This window comes from Pectinophora gossypiella, chromosome 12 (genome assembly GCF_024362695.1).
Source record: "Pectinophora gossypiella chromosome 12, ilPecGoss1.1, whole genome shotgun sequence".
Classification (NCBI taxonomy): Eukaryota; Metazoa; Arthropoda; class Insecta; order Lepidoptera; family Gelechiidae; genus Pectinophora; species Pectinophora gossypiella.
Window position 1 is genome coordinate 1,045,505 of NC_065415.1, and position 16,357 is coordinate 1,061,861.

Below are 16,357 nucleotides of genomic sequence, written 5' to 3' on the forward strand. Positions count from 1 at the left end.
CGTCAACGAGTTCGCACGCATGAGCACAGTGCGGAAATTGTTTTTGGCGAATACCAGTAATAATATAGGTGCAATACTACAAAATTCTAAAATATACCTAATTTTTAAATCCTTCCAGTATGAGCTTGACCTACCAATCGATGTCAAGATCGGCACTATCGGCCGCGTCAACCTCCAGATCCCGTGGTCTGGCCTCTACACCCAGCCCGTGGTCATCCACATAGAAGATGTCCTGGTTCTCGTCGGACCAGCCATCTCCAACAGTTACTTCGACCCTGAAAGAGAGAAAAGACTATCCCGAGCGGCCAAAAGGAAAATCCTTCAGGACTTAGAAGCTGAGAGCGAGATCTTGAAAGGACCACAGAATTTCTTCGAGAATTTGTTCACGGCGATCGTGAATAATATCCAGATATACGTGAGAAATGTCCACGTGAGGTATGAGGACTCGATCAGCTCGAAGGACGGGCCGTTGGCTGGTGGGCTGTGTCTGCAGAGTTTGTCCATTGAGACTACTAATAGGTGAGTCTTCCTGGTTTTGAGTAAATTAGTACATTGTGATCAGACTGGCAATACCACTTTGGGTCAATTTAGGATAAAAGCTTTAAGAGCTCCAGGGCCAGATTTGAAGGTGCGGAAGTGATATAAATGATACACGTAATGACAGCAGACCGGTAGTTTATTGACTAATTCACAAATGCGTTGTCGCATCGTTCGTATGTATGTGCAGGTACCTACATACACCGCATTCCTTCCATCTTAATTTGGAAACCTGTAAGCACATTACGTATTGCTTGAACACGTTAACAATATTTTTTAAGCTATTCTTTATAACACCCTGGGGCAATAAACGAGCGGATGCTCCTAATTGTTTTCTGAAAAAAGAAAAAGTAATGTGAACAAATAAAATTGTCGAACTGTCGTTCGCCACTGCCCCACTTCCCCCCTGCTCTCCCTTGAAGAGCTCGGGTCTGGTTGGTTCTTCAACCACAGTGGAGCAACAGAGATTATGCTGAATTTAGAAAAGTTATTTTTTAAATCAAATCTGAGTCGAAACCGGGACCTCTGTCCCGTTAAAAGTTGTCACTGAAGACATAATATGTACCACCGCCAATAATCTTATCGTATTAATATTTACGAGGGTTTCATCCTCCCTCTCCCTTTCAGCAAATGGAAACCCTCAGTGACCCCTGCCAACGCGTCAACAGTATACCAGATGATGCGCATAGAGTCTCTGTCTTGGTACTGGAACCCGTCAGCAACAGTGCTCGACGACACGGAGACCGCTCACATCACGCCCATGCAGTATTACAACTGGAAACATTACATGCTCACTGGCTTGGACAAGTTCTCCATGCACCATGAGGACTTCGAGTTCTGTAAGTATTTGGGTGCAAGCATAGATTAAGAATTACGTATAGAATGGCAACTCTCCGTTCCCCACCAGCGGCTGAGCTAGGTTTACCTCACCCCCTCGGTCGTATGGGCGTCAGGGGTCACACACACAGATGCGCATGTCCGATAACGTCTATGTGTAATGTCTGTGTAAAACCAGGTTTATTGTATGGAGTGTCAGGGTGTGGTGTAAGGGTGCTTATCCACCAGAGATGTGCTTTGCTGTGTTGCTATGGATGCGTTTATATGTAGATGGTCGCGAGTGGTGTGCCTATGTCAAGACCAGAGTACCTACAGTAGGCCCGCGGTTGTCACTGAAAGTAGACATCTAACTCGCCCCGCTGTAAAGCTTAGCATCAGTGGAAGCGTGCACATAGTTTCGTAGCTTAGCTTTCACTTCCTCGCAGCATAGCTGAACAGCACATCTGTGGTGGAAAAGTGCCCTAACTTCTGCGTATCACATAGATGCTTCGCTGGTTTGCGATCCGTTCTACGTGAGGTGTATAGTTATTTTGTACGGGTTATAAGAGTTTCTTTCCATCTATGTAATGATTGCTAATGGGTGAAAGTACAACTTCATGTCTAGTAATTCTTTTCTCATCCATTACTTTCCGGCATACCAGGTCATCTGACCATCGGACCTTTGAAATTGTTGATAGTCTTTTGCCTATCTTTCTGTAACTGATTTGGTTGGTCTATTGCCCAACCTCTATACTTTGGACTTGCGTTGTCGCACTACGCATGTCGCGACTGCTATAATACAAAATACACGAAGAAGTCGTTTGTTTTACATTTCCAGTGCTAAAACCAGTGACATGCAAAGTAAAGGTGCTGATCAACCGGTCGGGCGAGGCGCGCGTGCCTCGTCTTCTGTTAGACGCGGTGCTACAGGACAGCGCCTTGCAGCTGTCTCGCCGGCAGTACCTGTCTGTGTGCAACCTCGCTGCTTCATTCCACAGGATTAAACTGAACAGGTTTGTTTGGTCTTCTTCTTTTAGTGCGATATTGATACTGCCGGCGTTGTCGACGGTTTCTCTCTTTCAGGGCTTATCGCTATCAGGCCTCTGGTTCTCACAAACATAATGCTCTCAGAGGACACCCCGCAATTTTGTACCGAATGATGGCAGAGCTTCTCATTTGTTCCGCCGAGTAGTGATAGGCATCCGGTGCAAATCTATTGGGATCTTTATATGCTTGTAGCATAAAGATCCTGAAGTTATCAGAGAAATTGTTCATGACAATATCCAGTGAGATGGATACCTCAGTTAGATGGAAGATCCGTTGTGTTGGCTGGTGAATTGTCTGCTGAGCCTGTTGAAATTAATAGGGCAGATTCGTATTCTGTATTTTCCACTGCGAGATAATCAAACTTCACTTCTTTCAGGAAATACCGCCACCTCCATCCAGGCGTGCCTCTCTCAAAGGACATAAAGAAATGGTGGCGTTATGCCTTCAACGTGGTCTTAGAGCAGCGAGTGAGACCGTACACCTGGGCGTCTATACAGAAACATAGAGAGAACTACAACAAATATAAGCAAACGTATAAGAGCACTCTTAAAAGCCCTAATGATACTGAGTTGAAGCTGGACTTGCAGAAGTGTGAGGATAGTCTCCCGATTGTCTCGGTTGTCATTGCAAGAGAGCACGCTAAGTTTGAAGTAAGTTTCACGTATTGACTTATCTGTTTTAACAAGTTCGTAGCCAGTAGCCAGTATCCTGCTGATAAGCAGGGTCTGCATTTCTCGGGAATGTGGGTTTCCTCACGATGTTTTCCCTCGCTGCTAAGCACGTGATAATCATTTGTGATCCAAACATGAATTCGAAAACAAATTCGACTATCATTGGTTTAGGCCTGTGCTGGGTTTGAACCTGCGACCTCAAAGTGAGAGGCAAGCGTTTTACCAACTGGGCTACCACGGGTACGGCTACGGCATGTTGTTATAACAGTCTTTATTATAAATCAGTTTTTATTGTCGAACTAGCAGACTAAAAAACTAAACTAAACTTCCTCTAATTTCTACAGCTTCTATCCCAAGAGCCGGAGCGCATTGAAGTGGTAGAAACAGAGTTCGACTGGTGGAACCCTGCGAGTTCAGACTCTGAAGGGGAGACAGAAGGAGACGGCAAGAGCCGCGTGGAACTGTGCGTCAAAACTGAGAGGAGCCGCAGCCTGTGGAGCCACCTGTCCAGTCCCGAGAAGAAGAGAGTCTGCGAGCTGATCGGCTACGTGGAGGGCGCGCCCGCTACTGACAAGTCCAAGCAGTATATTGGTGAGTGCTTCGTATACTGAAACAAAACGTCGCTCTTTGTCGCTTATATAAGAGTCTTCAAGAATTTTCTCTCCCAGAGCCGCAAAAAATGTACTCGTAAGATGAATTGATATGGTGAACCATATGGTGGCAATTTACGACTTAATCGGGATGATAAGCAGTTAAATAAATTTATTCTTCACTCTCTGGGAGTTTATTTATTAATTTAAGTGAAGATTTCACTAACTCAGTTGGCTCGACCATTGTAGACAGATATACCTAAGTCTCGCCACCTATCACGTTGGTCTTACAGAAAGTTCGGTAAAATGTGGGTGCTTACTATTTAGTTCATATAACGATGGATCCTCTCTACCCTAACTCTGACTATTCCAATTGGGTTATGTACGTCTGCTGTAAAGTTGCTATTACTATGATGCCTAAGTACCGAGCTAGAGTAAGTTAGAGTATGTTACAGAGATATCACACGTCTTTGATACATTCATTCATTCTTTGTTTTAGAGCACAAAATAAACCTGACGTTAGCGAATTGCTCGCTGACGCTGATCAACCGCAGCAAGGAGGTGCTGGTTGTGACCCTCACTCAGTTCCTCGCCTCTTTGGAGACCAGACCCTCAGCAAAGGCATATAAGGTAAAATAGGTCTGATTTTCTTTTCGAATTATAAAAATAATTAACGAATATAGACTATGATGTGGGTGTAATTGGTAGAGTTGGAAGAGGAAGGCTTAGGCGCACAAGTGTACCCTAAACCAAACGTGCATGAAGTCTTTGATGTGAGTGATGAAAGCGAAAGTGGTGTGTCAGGAATCAAGATTGTAGTAAGTGGAAATCCGTGATCTCTGGCTATCCCAGCGGGAAATAGGTGTAGGAATTATGTATGTCTTGTGTATAGACTATCCTACTTCAGTCCAATTCTCTACGTGTCGAACTTTTACCGATACGTATTTTCCCTCTAGATTTCAGCCCGAGCAGAGAGCATAGTAATAGAGGGCGTATCGTCTGACGGCGAGCTGGTCCCGCTACTGACGGCGGAGCGCGGCGGCGCGCCCACCAGCACCAACCTGCTGGCGGTCGACGTGGAGAAGAACCCTCTAGGCAGTGAGGCGGACTATGGACTGTGCTGGCTCATGGAGCCCACAGAGCTCACTTATATTGAGGTAGGTACTCTTTGTACGTGGAGCTGGTGAGCTTCTGGTGCTTTGAGTTTGTTGGCATAGAGTAGAAGTACGTATAGAAGGGATACTTCGCCCCGCACCATTGAGGATAGAAACTGCCTATTTCTCCCATCAGGTGTCGCTACTGTTGGGTGTTCTTAAATTTTGACAGTTCCCCATACTATTTGAGTGAACAAAGATATTGTTTTGGTTATATTTTTACAGTATAACCCTTTGCGCAGCGTTTAAATGCAAAATCATAGTGTTATATTTATTCCCTAAAGATCGGAAAGAAGAAAACGTGTTTTCAATCAAGCCTTTTTCCAACTAATGGCGTTTCTTTTACGTAAGTCATCCTTCAGAAGGGATTCACTCCACGTTGCTCCAGATTTTAAAGCAATTTATGACGAATTTTACCTGGACAGTATGGAAAATTGACAAAATTTAGGAACACTCAACAGTGCCGCTGCCTACATTTGAGCTTCTGGCTTTTTTATCCTCATTCGTATTGGTACACCAATGTAAGTTTGTCTCTCACGCATTTGCGCGGTAAAGCTGCACACGGTAAGAACGAGAACTTTGTATGTTTTTTTTTGAAAACTATATAGGTGTTACTCAATTTTGGATAAAAATACTACAGTAGTATTAGTTAGGTGGCGACTCCTCCGAATAACAGCACCACTTCGGATGACTCGACGCCTACTATTTGTAAAGAGTGGCGTTTCATCCACGGATGATATACATCTGCGGATGAGCTGTCACCCAAGTCGAGTTGTCCGGGCTGTGTAAATAGTCTTTATTAACAATATCTTTTTACAGAAGCCCTCAGCGTTTTCCATTTGTCTGGTCAAGTATACATAGAAACATCACCAATAAATACAACAATCCTTTATGATTTCATTGGCGTATGATGTCTTCGAAGACCACATAGTGTTTTGGACATAGGTAACTGAGATTGAACGAGTTTGCTGATTGCCATTTTTTTTCCAGCACTCATTCACGGAGCTGATAAACTTCTTCCAAACACACTCGATGAGCAGCGCGGAGTTGTCAGAGGAACTGTCACACGCGGCGCATAAAGCAGCTGTGGTGAGCAAGGCGGTGCTTGCCTACGCGCACAGCCGCCGCAAGGTGTTCCAGATCAACGTGCACGTGAAGGGGCCGTGCGTGCGAGTGCCTGAACATGGATGTCTTACCAAGTGAGTTAACGGCATCTGTGGTCCAGAGGTTGTTATCCCGTTTTTCGGGTTACGTTTACCTAACCTGAAGATTTGACAGGAATACATCCCGCCTAGGGACGGTACTGAATTATATACGATCTCGACGATCTGATTACTCTAGCCTCGATAGGCAGGCAATCAGCTCGCGACAACAAACACTTCTTCTTCTATCATGTGGGTTGTGAGGTGGCTTACCAACCTTATCAACCCTGGTGTCAGGGTTATCATTGAGCCGCCAAAGACCCTGAAATGGCACATGTAACGACTATGTATATAAGTAAGTAGTAACAGGAACCAACGGCTTAATGTGCCTTCTGAAGCACGGATCATCTTACTTTCGAACAATCAGGTGATCAGCCTGTAATGTCGTAACCAAACTGGGGATCACAAATATTTTTTTGTGATATGTCCCCATCGGAATTCGAACCTGGGACACAACGCTCAACCACTGGACCACGGAGGTCGTAACAAACACTTAAGAACCCCGATACCGACCCCGCCGGCGTGGTCGACGATTTACCTCATTTAGTGCACATGGGTCGATTACTTCTTTCAAATATTATCGTCTCAGACGACGACCTAAGCCTAGGTTCCGTAAACACATGTCCACCGACCTGCGGTGGAGCAGCGTGGTGCAATATGCTCCATACCCCCTCCGGTTGACTGAGGGGAGGCCTGTGCCCAGCAGTGGGACGTATATAGGCTGTTTATGTTTATATTTCTGTGTCTTCTTCTTCTCTTCTTCAAGGTATACTTTCTGTCAACAGGGGTGGCCGTGTTGTCGTGTTGGACATCAGCCGTGTCGTTATAAAGTCTGACCTGCAGCCGTCGAACCTGGTCTTGGAAGACGCGACGTGTATGGAGTTAGAGGAACGCTTGTACGATAGACTGCATGCTGAGTGCACTTTCCAGGTAAAAATTGAATTATAAATGTTCATGTATGACATTAGTCTTCTTTTTTTGAGAGTTTAATGCTTTCAAAGTCTGTTGTACTAAATTTTGTACCGAGTGAGAACCCTCAGCGCTCCCCATTTGTCCGGCCGTAGTTAATGCAATATGCGTCAAATTTACGATCCCGTCCAAAAAATCTTTCTTCTCAGATACTGTTCTGTGACTGGACGGAGCCGTGGCGGGAGTCCCGCAAGCACGCAGACTCAGAGCTGCACCTGGTGCCTAAGATCAAGATGCAGGTCGTATTCTCCAACAGCATCAAGAAGGACTACAAGTTGTTGCCCAGGTACGACCAGGCACAGAGAGGTTATTGAGGTTGGTCATCCACCTCACAACTCGAAGCTGAGATTAGTTTATTAATACCACTCTAATATAAAACCTAAATTTGTCCTCAGATACAAACTAAACATATCGCTCTCATGTCTGAAACTCAACTTATCGGATCGCATCATCGGCCTGCTGCTGGACTTCATAGACAACCTGCCTATCCCGGTCCCGAACACTGTCCCGGTATCGTTCATGGACTCCGGGGATTACGCCGAAGAGGAGGACCAGGCATGTATTATAATATGGTGTACGGTCACGAGCATTAATATGTATACACTTTGGTACCATGTCACATTAACTTTTTTGACAAATTGAACTGTAAGTCTCACTAAATGTCAAATATGTTAGTGCGACAGAGTCCTAAAGTGGGTACATTATATTGCTCATGACTGTACAAGGGAGAGTCTTGTTCCGGCCAAGGAGGTAATGCCATTTGTGGCAAATTTACCAAAAGTCACGTTAAAAAAAACAAGGGTCATTGGAGGGCAAGTCAAGGCGCATTACCTCAGTTCTATTTCCTCTTCATCTTCATGATCTATCTGTTGTTATGGCTTTCTAATAAGGTTGATATTGGCTTAGGATTTTGAATAAAACCACACGTGCAGTTGCTTCGGCGTTGTATTGTTGACTGCTACAGAAAAATCTAGGGTCAGGTAAACCGAGCTCAGACGCTGGAGCTGGAGGTATTATTCCTTATTCTATGCCAGAGGGGAAACAATTCATTTAAAAACCAAAATTGCAATTTAGCATTTGCGCATATCCAAGTAATGTCCAATAGCAATATAGGCTTCTTAGGTGAATTGCATCAATGTGACCTTTTAACTCCCCAGGAAACAATGGAACTGCTCGGTCAGGACAAGATATCAGCTGATCCGGGGTATGGGGAGCTCGTGCAGCTGCGACAGAAGATTGTTGCTGCGTATCTTAGCAGAAATAAGTGAGTATTGTTCTGGGTGTTCAATGGTGATTTTATTTTGGTCATTTAGAGGTATTCAGGGTGTTAGTGGCACCGTAACGAAAACTTTGGGAGATGATTCAGACCATGGTTCTAAGTTGATATCAAGTGGAGTTTCCTGTCGGAAAATTCATGAATGTTTTCGTGTTTTTTTTAATTATTTTCAGTCCTATGTTGTGCTTTAAATCGTTAGACTGAATATATCTAATAAATCGTTACATAACGTAGTCGCGCTGTTCGATTTACATTGCGGCACAGTAAAAACTTATTATTACTTATATTACTAACACTCTGTATACTTAGTTTAGTTATTTAGAATTCAAATCACTTATAATAAAAAATCCTGCCAAGCAATTAATGCCAAGCAAAAAATAAAAAATATATAACTAAAAGCTTGCCTGTACTATCTGTTTTCTTTGTATGTTTCTTATGTCTGTTTCATTGTGTACAAATAAATAAATAAATAAATAAATAAAATCTTCACAGATCACCAGAATCAACGTTCGACAAAGCAGGAGCCAAGCTAGGCTTCCAAGAAGCGGACCAGGTGTTCATATCATCAGAGCATAGTGACGAGGATATGGAGGTGTACGCTCGCTCGGTGGACCTCCCCGGGTTCGATGATAATGTGTCACCTAGCAACAATATCAATACGCTGCTTCGGTTTGTCGTTGGTAAGTTTTTTGTCTAAGAAAAGACATATCGTTTATTTGCGTCTTTTTGGGAGCCCAGTTGGTAGCCCAGTTGATAGACCGCTTGCAATCTAGCACAGGCCTAAACCAATGATTGTCGAATTTGTTTTAGAATTCATGTTTGTATAAATGATTATCACGCGCTCAGCGGTGAATAAAAACATCGCGAGGAAACCCACATTCCCAAGAAATGCATTTTTCGTAGGTATGTGACCTGTATTGGGCTGATTTTCCCTCCGCGGGTTGGAAAAAACTGGACCTGTCAAATCTTCCGGTTAGGTAAGCGGACCCTGTGAAAACGGGATAATGCTAGGGAGATGATGATGGGATGCGAATTGGGGGTCTATAAAGGCAACAACTTTCCCTGACACCAGGGTTGATGAGGTTGGTATTTCACCTCACAATCCACACGATAAGAAGAAGAATAGTAACAGTCACAATAAAGGATGGTTGATTATGTTTTTGAATTCCAATGTTAATTATTTGCAGGCGAGATTGTAATCAACCTATCCCGCTCAATCGAACAAAAGGAACGGCCGTATATAATGCTGAACATAAGCAAAGTGTGTCTGGACGTGGCTCTGATGCAGTACGGGCCGGCTGTGCAGCTGTGCGTCAGCCAGGCGCTGCTCACGGACAAGCAGCACCACAGCAGCACGGGGCAGTACCTCGAGCTGCTCACCACCGACGGCGACCTCTTTAACTTGCTCTTCAGGAAGGTAGGCTAGATTTATCATTCTTCTTTTATGGTATCGATCTTCCCAAAAATCCCCTAAAATAAAGCATCGTATTTACATAACAAAAGCTCACAACTATATCATGGGGAAGTCAGAGGTGCACCCATCGCAAGTCGAACTAAGCACCCACATCTCACCGAGCTTTCTGTTAGACCAACGTGATAGGCGGTGAGCTGTATCGCGGTCTATAATGGTCGAGCCAACTGTGTTACGGATAACGTCATTTATTTATTACATATATTATTACATAGGTCTTAGTGAGTAGTAATGAGCTGAATCATCCCCCTCAGTATTCTTTACGATGTCACACACCCCGTACAAGTACGTAAAGGTGGCCATACGAGTCCGCGTGGATGTTAGTGACTCCGTAACAAATGCTGAGGGGGACGATTCAGACCATGATTCTGACTTGATATGAAGTGGAATGTTCTGTCTGAAAATTCATCAAAATTTGAGTATTTTTTAAATTTATTTTAAGTTCCATACTTTGATATCAGCTCAGAATCGAAGTGTGAATCATCCCTGGAAGTTTTCGTTACAATGTCACTGACACCCATTATAATTAATTTCAGGTGCGCGCAGACTGCCCGGAGTTCAAATCTCACTTCCACAGCGTGGAGCAGTCCTTGGTGGCGGACGCGGGGCCCATCACCATGCTGCTTCACGCGTCTGCCATCAACATGCTCTTCAAGTACCTCCAGTATATTGCTGACAAGTAAGTGCCACAGCATTAAAAAAAATAACTCTAGACCTTTTTCGAGATGAAGATTCCGTTGCTCAATGCCGCTAGTTAATTAAATCAAATCAAATCAAATATACTTTATTGCACAGAACTAAATTTAATCTGAATACCAAAGAGAAGCAATCTCAGGTGTACAGTGACGAACGAAAGTGCCTCACAGTCACTGCTCAAACTGTCTTCAGAAGACGTACCTCTTCTTCTATTCCTTTAGGGGATCCTGTTGGGATGTAGGGTTCGAATAACAGAAAATAACAATGGGTACGACGTTTGACCGCTTTTGTTTATAACAGGACAGTATTTCCATACGAATTTCAAAGAAAACTTTCTTTATGACGTTTCCTAAAAAGTATCTCATTTGACTAGGTTGTCAAGTAGCCTATTGATTTGTCTCGGAAGACATTCCTAGACATTTAAATAATGTTTCTATAAAAATATTTTTTCCTTACCAGGATACAAAACCGGCATGACCTGAACATCCGCGGGACGGTTCTCCCCAAAACGCGGACCCTGTGGCACTATCTGATGAAGCCTGAGGCTGACCCGCCCGTGCCGTCTGGAGCCACTAAGTTCAGCTACTCAGTCAGGTATGAAAAACATTTCATTTATTACCACATTTACTAACGGTAATATCCATAGTGTATTGAATTAATCTTTTTCTATCTTGTGGGTTGTGAGGTGGATGACCTCATCAACCCTGGTCTTCTTCTTATCGTGTCCATGGCAAACTAAATAGTATCGGCCCAAAACTTGGCAACAAGTATGGCGCTATCTGCAGCGCTCATCAGATCCTCCTGCGTGCTGGTGTTCGGGCACGCAGGACACGACGTAAGATGTTCCATCGTTTGGGGAACAGTGCCGCACTTGCACTTCCAAACCCCTGGTGTCAGGGTTATTATTGAGCTGCCAAGCGCCCCAAAGCGAATAATAATTACCGCGCTCAAAATAGGGAGTTGCTCACAGTTGGATACCTTTATATATATATATATACTTACCATATAGCCACAGTTCGGACACTATACAAAAATCTCTCTTTAACCTAAGGCCTATTTTTCAGGTTCTTTTCTACTTTTTTTTATTTTTAGGAGTCGAAGTGGTCGCCATGGCCGAAATCGGTCGGAGATCATCATCATCATTTTCCAAGACCCAATAGTTAAACCATGGGGTTCGGATTTTAAAAGGAAATTCGGTCTTACGTCTTTAACGGCTTAAATAGCCTAAAAGGGTCGCGTCGGTGAAGTTTACAAGTAGGATTCGTACGAAAATGCTTCCGTAGCGCGACTAACCTTAATACATTAACATTAACATTACATTAACATTACATTAACATTAGTATAGTATAGAGTATTTATTATATTAACTTTAGTTTTACTTTTAGGTATTTATTTATTTATTTTTTGTTGCACCATCCCGCATCCAAGTTGTAAATGTTTGTTTCCTTTTGTTGGTTGCCTGGAAGAAATTGCTCTAGAGCAATAAGGCCGCCCAAATTGTACTGTATTCATGTGTTATGTCTGATTGTTGAAATTCTAGTTCTGTGCAATAAAGTATATTTGATTTGATTTGATTTGATTTGATTTGATTTGATTAACGCATATTTGCAGATTATCATCGATAACAATGCGGCTGTGCCACCTGGACAGCTCGCTGGTGGAAGTGCGGCTGACGTCACTGGAGAGCGACTGCGTGTTCCGCGCCAACGACCGCATGATATTCAAACTGTTCCTCGCGTCTTTACAGCTGGATGACCTGCAAGAGGACACGCTCTATCCTAAGGTGGGTTTCAATAGCTACTAAGCGTGAAAGACAAAAGTTGACGACGCCTGCCTGGCTAAATCCAAAAGCTGACGCCGCTGCTGTCCCTAGTCTATTTATTAGTGAGGATGCCACTATATTTAGTCAGATTAAATTAATATTATGTTTTGTCTACCAGAATCATCATGACATTTTAACCTCCTGAGACCCAGATTTTCAGACTCAATGAACATTGGAGTTTGGATTTTAAAAGGGAGCCGAGGTAGCCCAGTTGATAGAACGCTTGCCTCTCACTTTGAGGTCCCAGGTTCGAATCCAGCACAGGCTTAAACCGATGATTGTCAAATTTGTTTTCGAATTCATGTTTGGATCATAAATGATTATCACGTACTCAGCGGCGAAGGAAAAAATCCACATTCCTGAGAAATACATTTCGGAGGTATGTTACCTAACCTGTATTGGGCTGGTTTTCCCTTCGTGGGTTGAAAAGATGATGTTTGGATTATAAAAGAACATTCGGTCTTACGACTTTAAGCGGCATCCTGTGTGTGTTTCCAGCTGGTGTGGCCGGACGAAGACAAGGTGCTGGAGATAAAGTACGTCCGCGCGGCGCCGCGTTACTACGGCGGCGAGCAGCGCAGTGTGAAGGCGCACGGTGAGCTGCGCGCGCAGCTGGCGCGCCTGCACGTCGTGCTGCTCTACTGCGTGCTGCACCACCTGCACGTACGACACCATACCATAATACTACGTGTACAACGGTAACTCTCCGCCCCGCACTAAATCGTATCGGGCGCTGATCTCACCCCCTCTGAGCCTTAAGCAGCTAAGGAGTAAGGACGCGCGCGGACTGTCTCCCTCGCACGTACGCGTAAGGGAGCACATAGTAAGAATAGGATTTTTGTATGGACTGTCCGGGGTGCGACGTTACTACATGTTTTAATAATAGATACTGAGAACGAAGTACATTTCAGAAGAGGTAATGGAATAACGTTTCGAATATTTATGTCTCCAGCAATTCCTAGAGCCGCTGATACCTAGTAGCGTGGCGATGGAGGCGGCGGTGGCTACGGAGCGTGCCGTGGAACGACAGGCGGAGGGACTGCGGACCTGGAGCGCGAGGCTCAACCTTGTCATTGAGGTGAGTAACGTGAAATCATAGAGCTGAGAATAATATCACGTATAGAACGGTAACTCTCCGCAACAATTCGTAAGTGGCGTCTAGGTATGGTCATTTTATGACGTCTTGTTGTACATTTGCCGCATATGGCATTAACTACTTGGTCAGCCAGGTCAGTAACGTGGGAAAACTTAACTTTTACACGGTACAAAATTTAAGACAACAAGCCTGAGGGTGCGCAGTTGGGGTCTACCCTCGGCGCAGGGTGTCATCTGAGAGGATTATATCTGAAAGAATGAATCCACCCTAGTGAACCGATATGCGCTGAATGGAGGAAATTGTCAATGTGTATATTTTATACAAATCCGGCTTGAAGGATCACTTTACACAATTAAACACTTAAACACAATTAAACACACGAGAACATCAACAAAGAATTTTCTTATAAGAAACTAGATGACCAAGTCAATACTTCGTTCTAAATATGAACAGCGACATCTAGTGGTGAATCGGTGGAACTAAAATCTATTGCGAAGGGACCACGGGGCTTCTGTGGCTTTTCTCATGAAACTATCTACACCTGTATGCGATAGATTGAGGACTAATATTACATGTTTAGGTACATAGGTGAATTTGGATTGTAATTAAGATATATTTTTCCAGATACACGCTCCCGTGCTATTGCTGCCACAGAAACCCTCTTCACCTAACTTGTTGGTTTTTAATATGGGTAAGTTCCTATTTTGGAAAAAAATTCTGAGGCAAGTCTTACAAAAAAAGGAATTCTGTCGACTAAATTACGAATAAAATGCTGAATCTTGCATTGTCCAGGTGATCTTCTAATCGAGAACTTCTTCAAGCAATTGAACTCTACGGATGCAAGCAGCCCCATACAGAGTCCCGTAATAGACAATATCCTGGTCAAGTTGGAGAATATCACTATATCCCGAGCAGTTATGACTCTCGCCGGGACGCTGGAAGTACAGGTATGTCACGTTTCGCCGAATATCTGCGATCGTCATGGTCTTAACTCCGGAAACCACAGCAGAAGGATAACATTGTTAATTGGTATCCTTCTCAGATCCTTCTTCTTCATTTAACATTTATCGTAATCGACACCCTGAGACGAGGTTCGCGCCCAACTGGGCATCCTCAGGCCTGTCGTTTTAAATTTTGTACCAGGTGAGAGCCCTCAGCGCTTCCCTGAGGTTTTCACTAACACAGTTGGCTCGACCATTATAGACGGCGATATGGCTTACCATCTATTATGTTGGTCGAACAGAAAGCTAGAGCTGTGGGTACTTACTTCATCTTGCTATGGATGTACTTCTGACCCCCCTGACCTCTGTCTTCTGAGTATTGGGGTATAAGTGTGAGTTTATGTTATGTTATGATAGAACTCTTTTTTAAAAAGCTTTAGTTCTTAAGATCTATCTATTTTCGCCCTAGGAACCAATACTAGAGCCAGTCTCCCTCCGTTGCGACATAAACCGCGCCGTGTCGTACCAACAAGCGCTCAGCATGTCGTCACACCGCGAGCTGCTGCTGTGCTCGGCTGATGTCAGCATGGACGCCGTGGTCGTCAACCTGGGGCAGAAGGACCTCGCCACCGTGCTGGCCGTGTGGAGCGACAATCTCAGCGAGGCGCACTATATCGGTAACCATACTCTCTTGGCTTTAAGCAAAATGTAGAACCCAAAATCCTTTATTCAAAACGTACCAAAATCGAAAGCGCCGGCTACTGAAAAATAATATGTAAGCTGTTGATCAGATTCTTCTGAATATTTATTACTAAGACACCATAACTCTATGAACAATCTAGACATTTTCATACAATTTTTGGATCCAGAATATAAAAACCAAATCCGCCGGATTGATCTGGAATTCTAAGTCCTAAATGTAGAATTCCGAATTCTGATCCAATGCGGGGCTTGATATTTTCTTATGAATTTTCCAGGTAACATAGTTCCGAGTTCGCCGACAGAGGCTCCTGCTGGAGATACCTCTGTTAAGAAGCTGCAAGCGTTCTTCGCTCAAGGAGAACCTATTAGGAAAGAAGTTGTTATAAGGTAAATTATAATGGTGTAGATATCTGAAAGGATCTATGTCTATGTTAAGCATCGTCGAAAAATGTGAACTGGTAAAAAAAAGACAAATTCAAATAATATACCTTTCCAGTATCCAAACTTAGACAGCATCTTTTTGCTATATAACATGGAATGTTTCTGAGAATTTTCTGAGTGATACTCCAATAAAATTATATTTCCCTAGGTTCACTTTAGAAGGCGTGGAGCTAAAACTCTTCTCGGACATGGACGAGGTGTTAAGCTCTCCAGTGCGCGACCTGAACCACGGTCTAGCGCGCCTCACGGCTGGCGAGAGCTCAGTACAGCTGGACTACTATTCTGACGGCAGCACCGAACTACGAGCCAGTCTGCAGAGTCTACTAGTTGAGGACATCAGACCCGATCCTGGGGTTGTTATCAGACGGTCAGTTGGGTTGAAAATGCAATACAAAGTTAAGTTATTGTACACGAACGGACCATTATATGACTAGAAAACAAGTGGGTATTTGTCTGGGTCAAAGATAAAATATAAAATGCTAAACTATAAATAGAAGGCTGTTTAAGATGATCAAAAATCAATCTCATTTTACTTTTCGACTTATTTTCGAATTTTATTTATGAATTAAGTAACAATGAGTACGACATTTGATCGTTTTTACTGATGACGTCACAAGAGTATTTCCATACAAACTCCAAAGAAAACTATCGTTTTGACGTTTCGTAAAAAGTTTCTCATTTGACTAGGTTGTCAAGTAGCCTAAAGCATGTAAGTTATTAATTCTTATCCCAATCATAGAATAAAGAATAATGCCAAGTATAGAACGGACACTTCGCTCCGCACCAATTCGTATCGATCACCGAGCTGGACATACTTTAATCCAAGCTTAGTATAAATGGCTGTAAACTGTTAAAGAGTAAGGGAGCGCGCGTGGGCTGTCCGTCTCCCTCGCACTTCTACACGATAAGCTTTCTAGGTGTTTGTT

At 43.5% G+C, this 16,357-nt stretch overlaps 1 protein-coding gene across 2 annotated transcripts in view; it reads left to right on the top strand.

Moving 5' to 3' along the window:
- LOC126371431 (intermembrane lipid transfer protein VPS13A-like) overlaps positions 1-16,357 on the top strand; it is a 64,731-nt gene that overhangs the window by 4,065 nt on the left and 44,309 nt on the right. For both annotated transcript variants that reach the window (XM_050016714.1, XM_050016715.1), the window contains exons 3-26: positions 119-519; positions 1,165-1,376; positions 2,192-2,366; positions 2,777-3,050; positions 3,416-3,662; positions 4,161-4,291; positions 4,618-4,818; positions 5,806-6,014; positions 6,803-6,947; positions 7,136-7,272; positions 7,382-7,541; positions 8,144-8,250; positions 8,755-8,942; positions 9,450-9,679; positions 10,270-10,412; positions 10,889-11,023; positions 12,041-12,212; positions 12,750-12,914; positions 13,204-13,329; positions 13,972-14,038; positions 14,140-14,294; positions 14,758-14,965; positions 15,266-15,377; positions 15,580-15,798. In XM_050016714.1, coding sequence (XP_049872671.1) covers positions 119-519; positions 1,165-1,376; positions 2,192-2,366; positions 2,777-3,050; positions 3,416-3,662; positions 4,161-4,291; positions 4,618-4,818; positions 5,806-6,014; positions 6,803-6,947; positions 7,136-7,272; positions 7,382-7,541; positions 8,144-8,250; positions 8,755-8,942; positions 9,450-9,679; positions 10,270-10,412; positions 10,889-11,023; positions 12,041-12,212; positions 12,750-12,914; positions 13,204-13,329; positions 13,972-14,038; positions 14,140-14,294; positions 14,758-14,965; positions 15,266-15,377; positions 15,580-15,798 — 4,319 coding nt within the window. The remainder of the gene's footprint in view (positions 1-118; positions 520-1,164; positions 1,377-2,191; positions 2,367-2,776; positions 3,051-3,415; positions 3,663-4,160; positions 4,292-4,617; positions 4,819-5,805; positions 6,015-6,802; positions 6,948-7,135; positions 7,273-7,381; positions 7,542-8,143; positions 8,251-8,754; positions 8,943-9,449; positions 9,680-10,269; positions 10,413-10,888; positions 11,024-12,040; positions 12,213-12,749; positions 12,915-13,203; positions 13,330-13,971; positions 14,039-14,139; positions 14,295-14,757; positions 14,966-15,265; positions 15,378-15,579; positions 15,799-16,357) is intronic.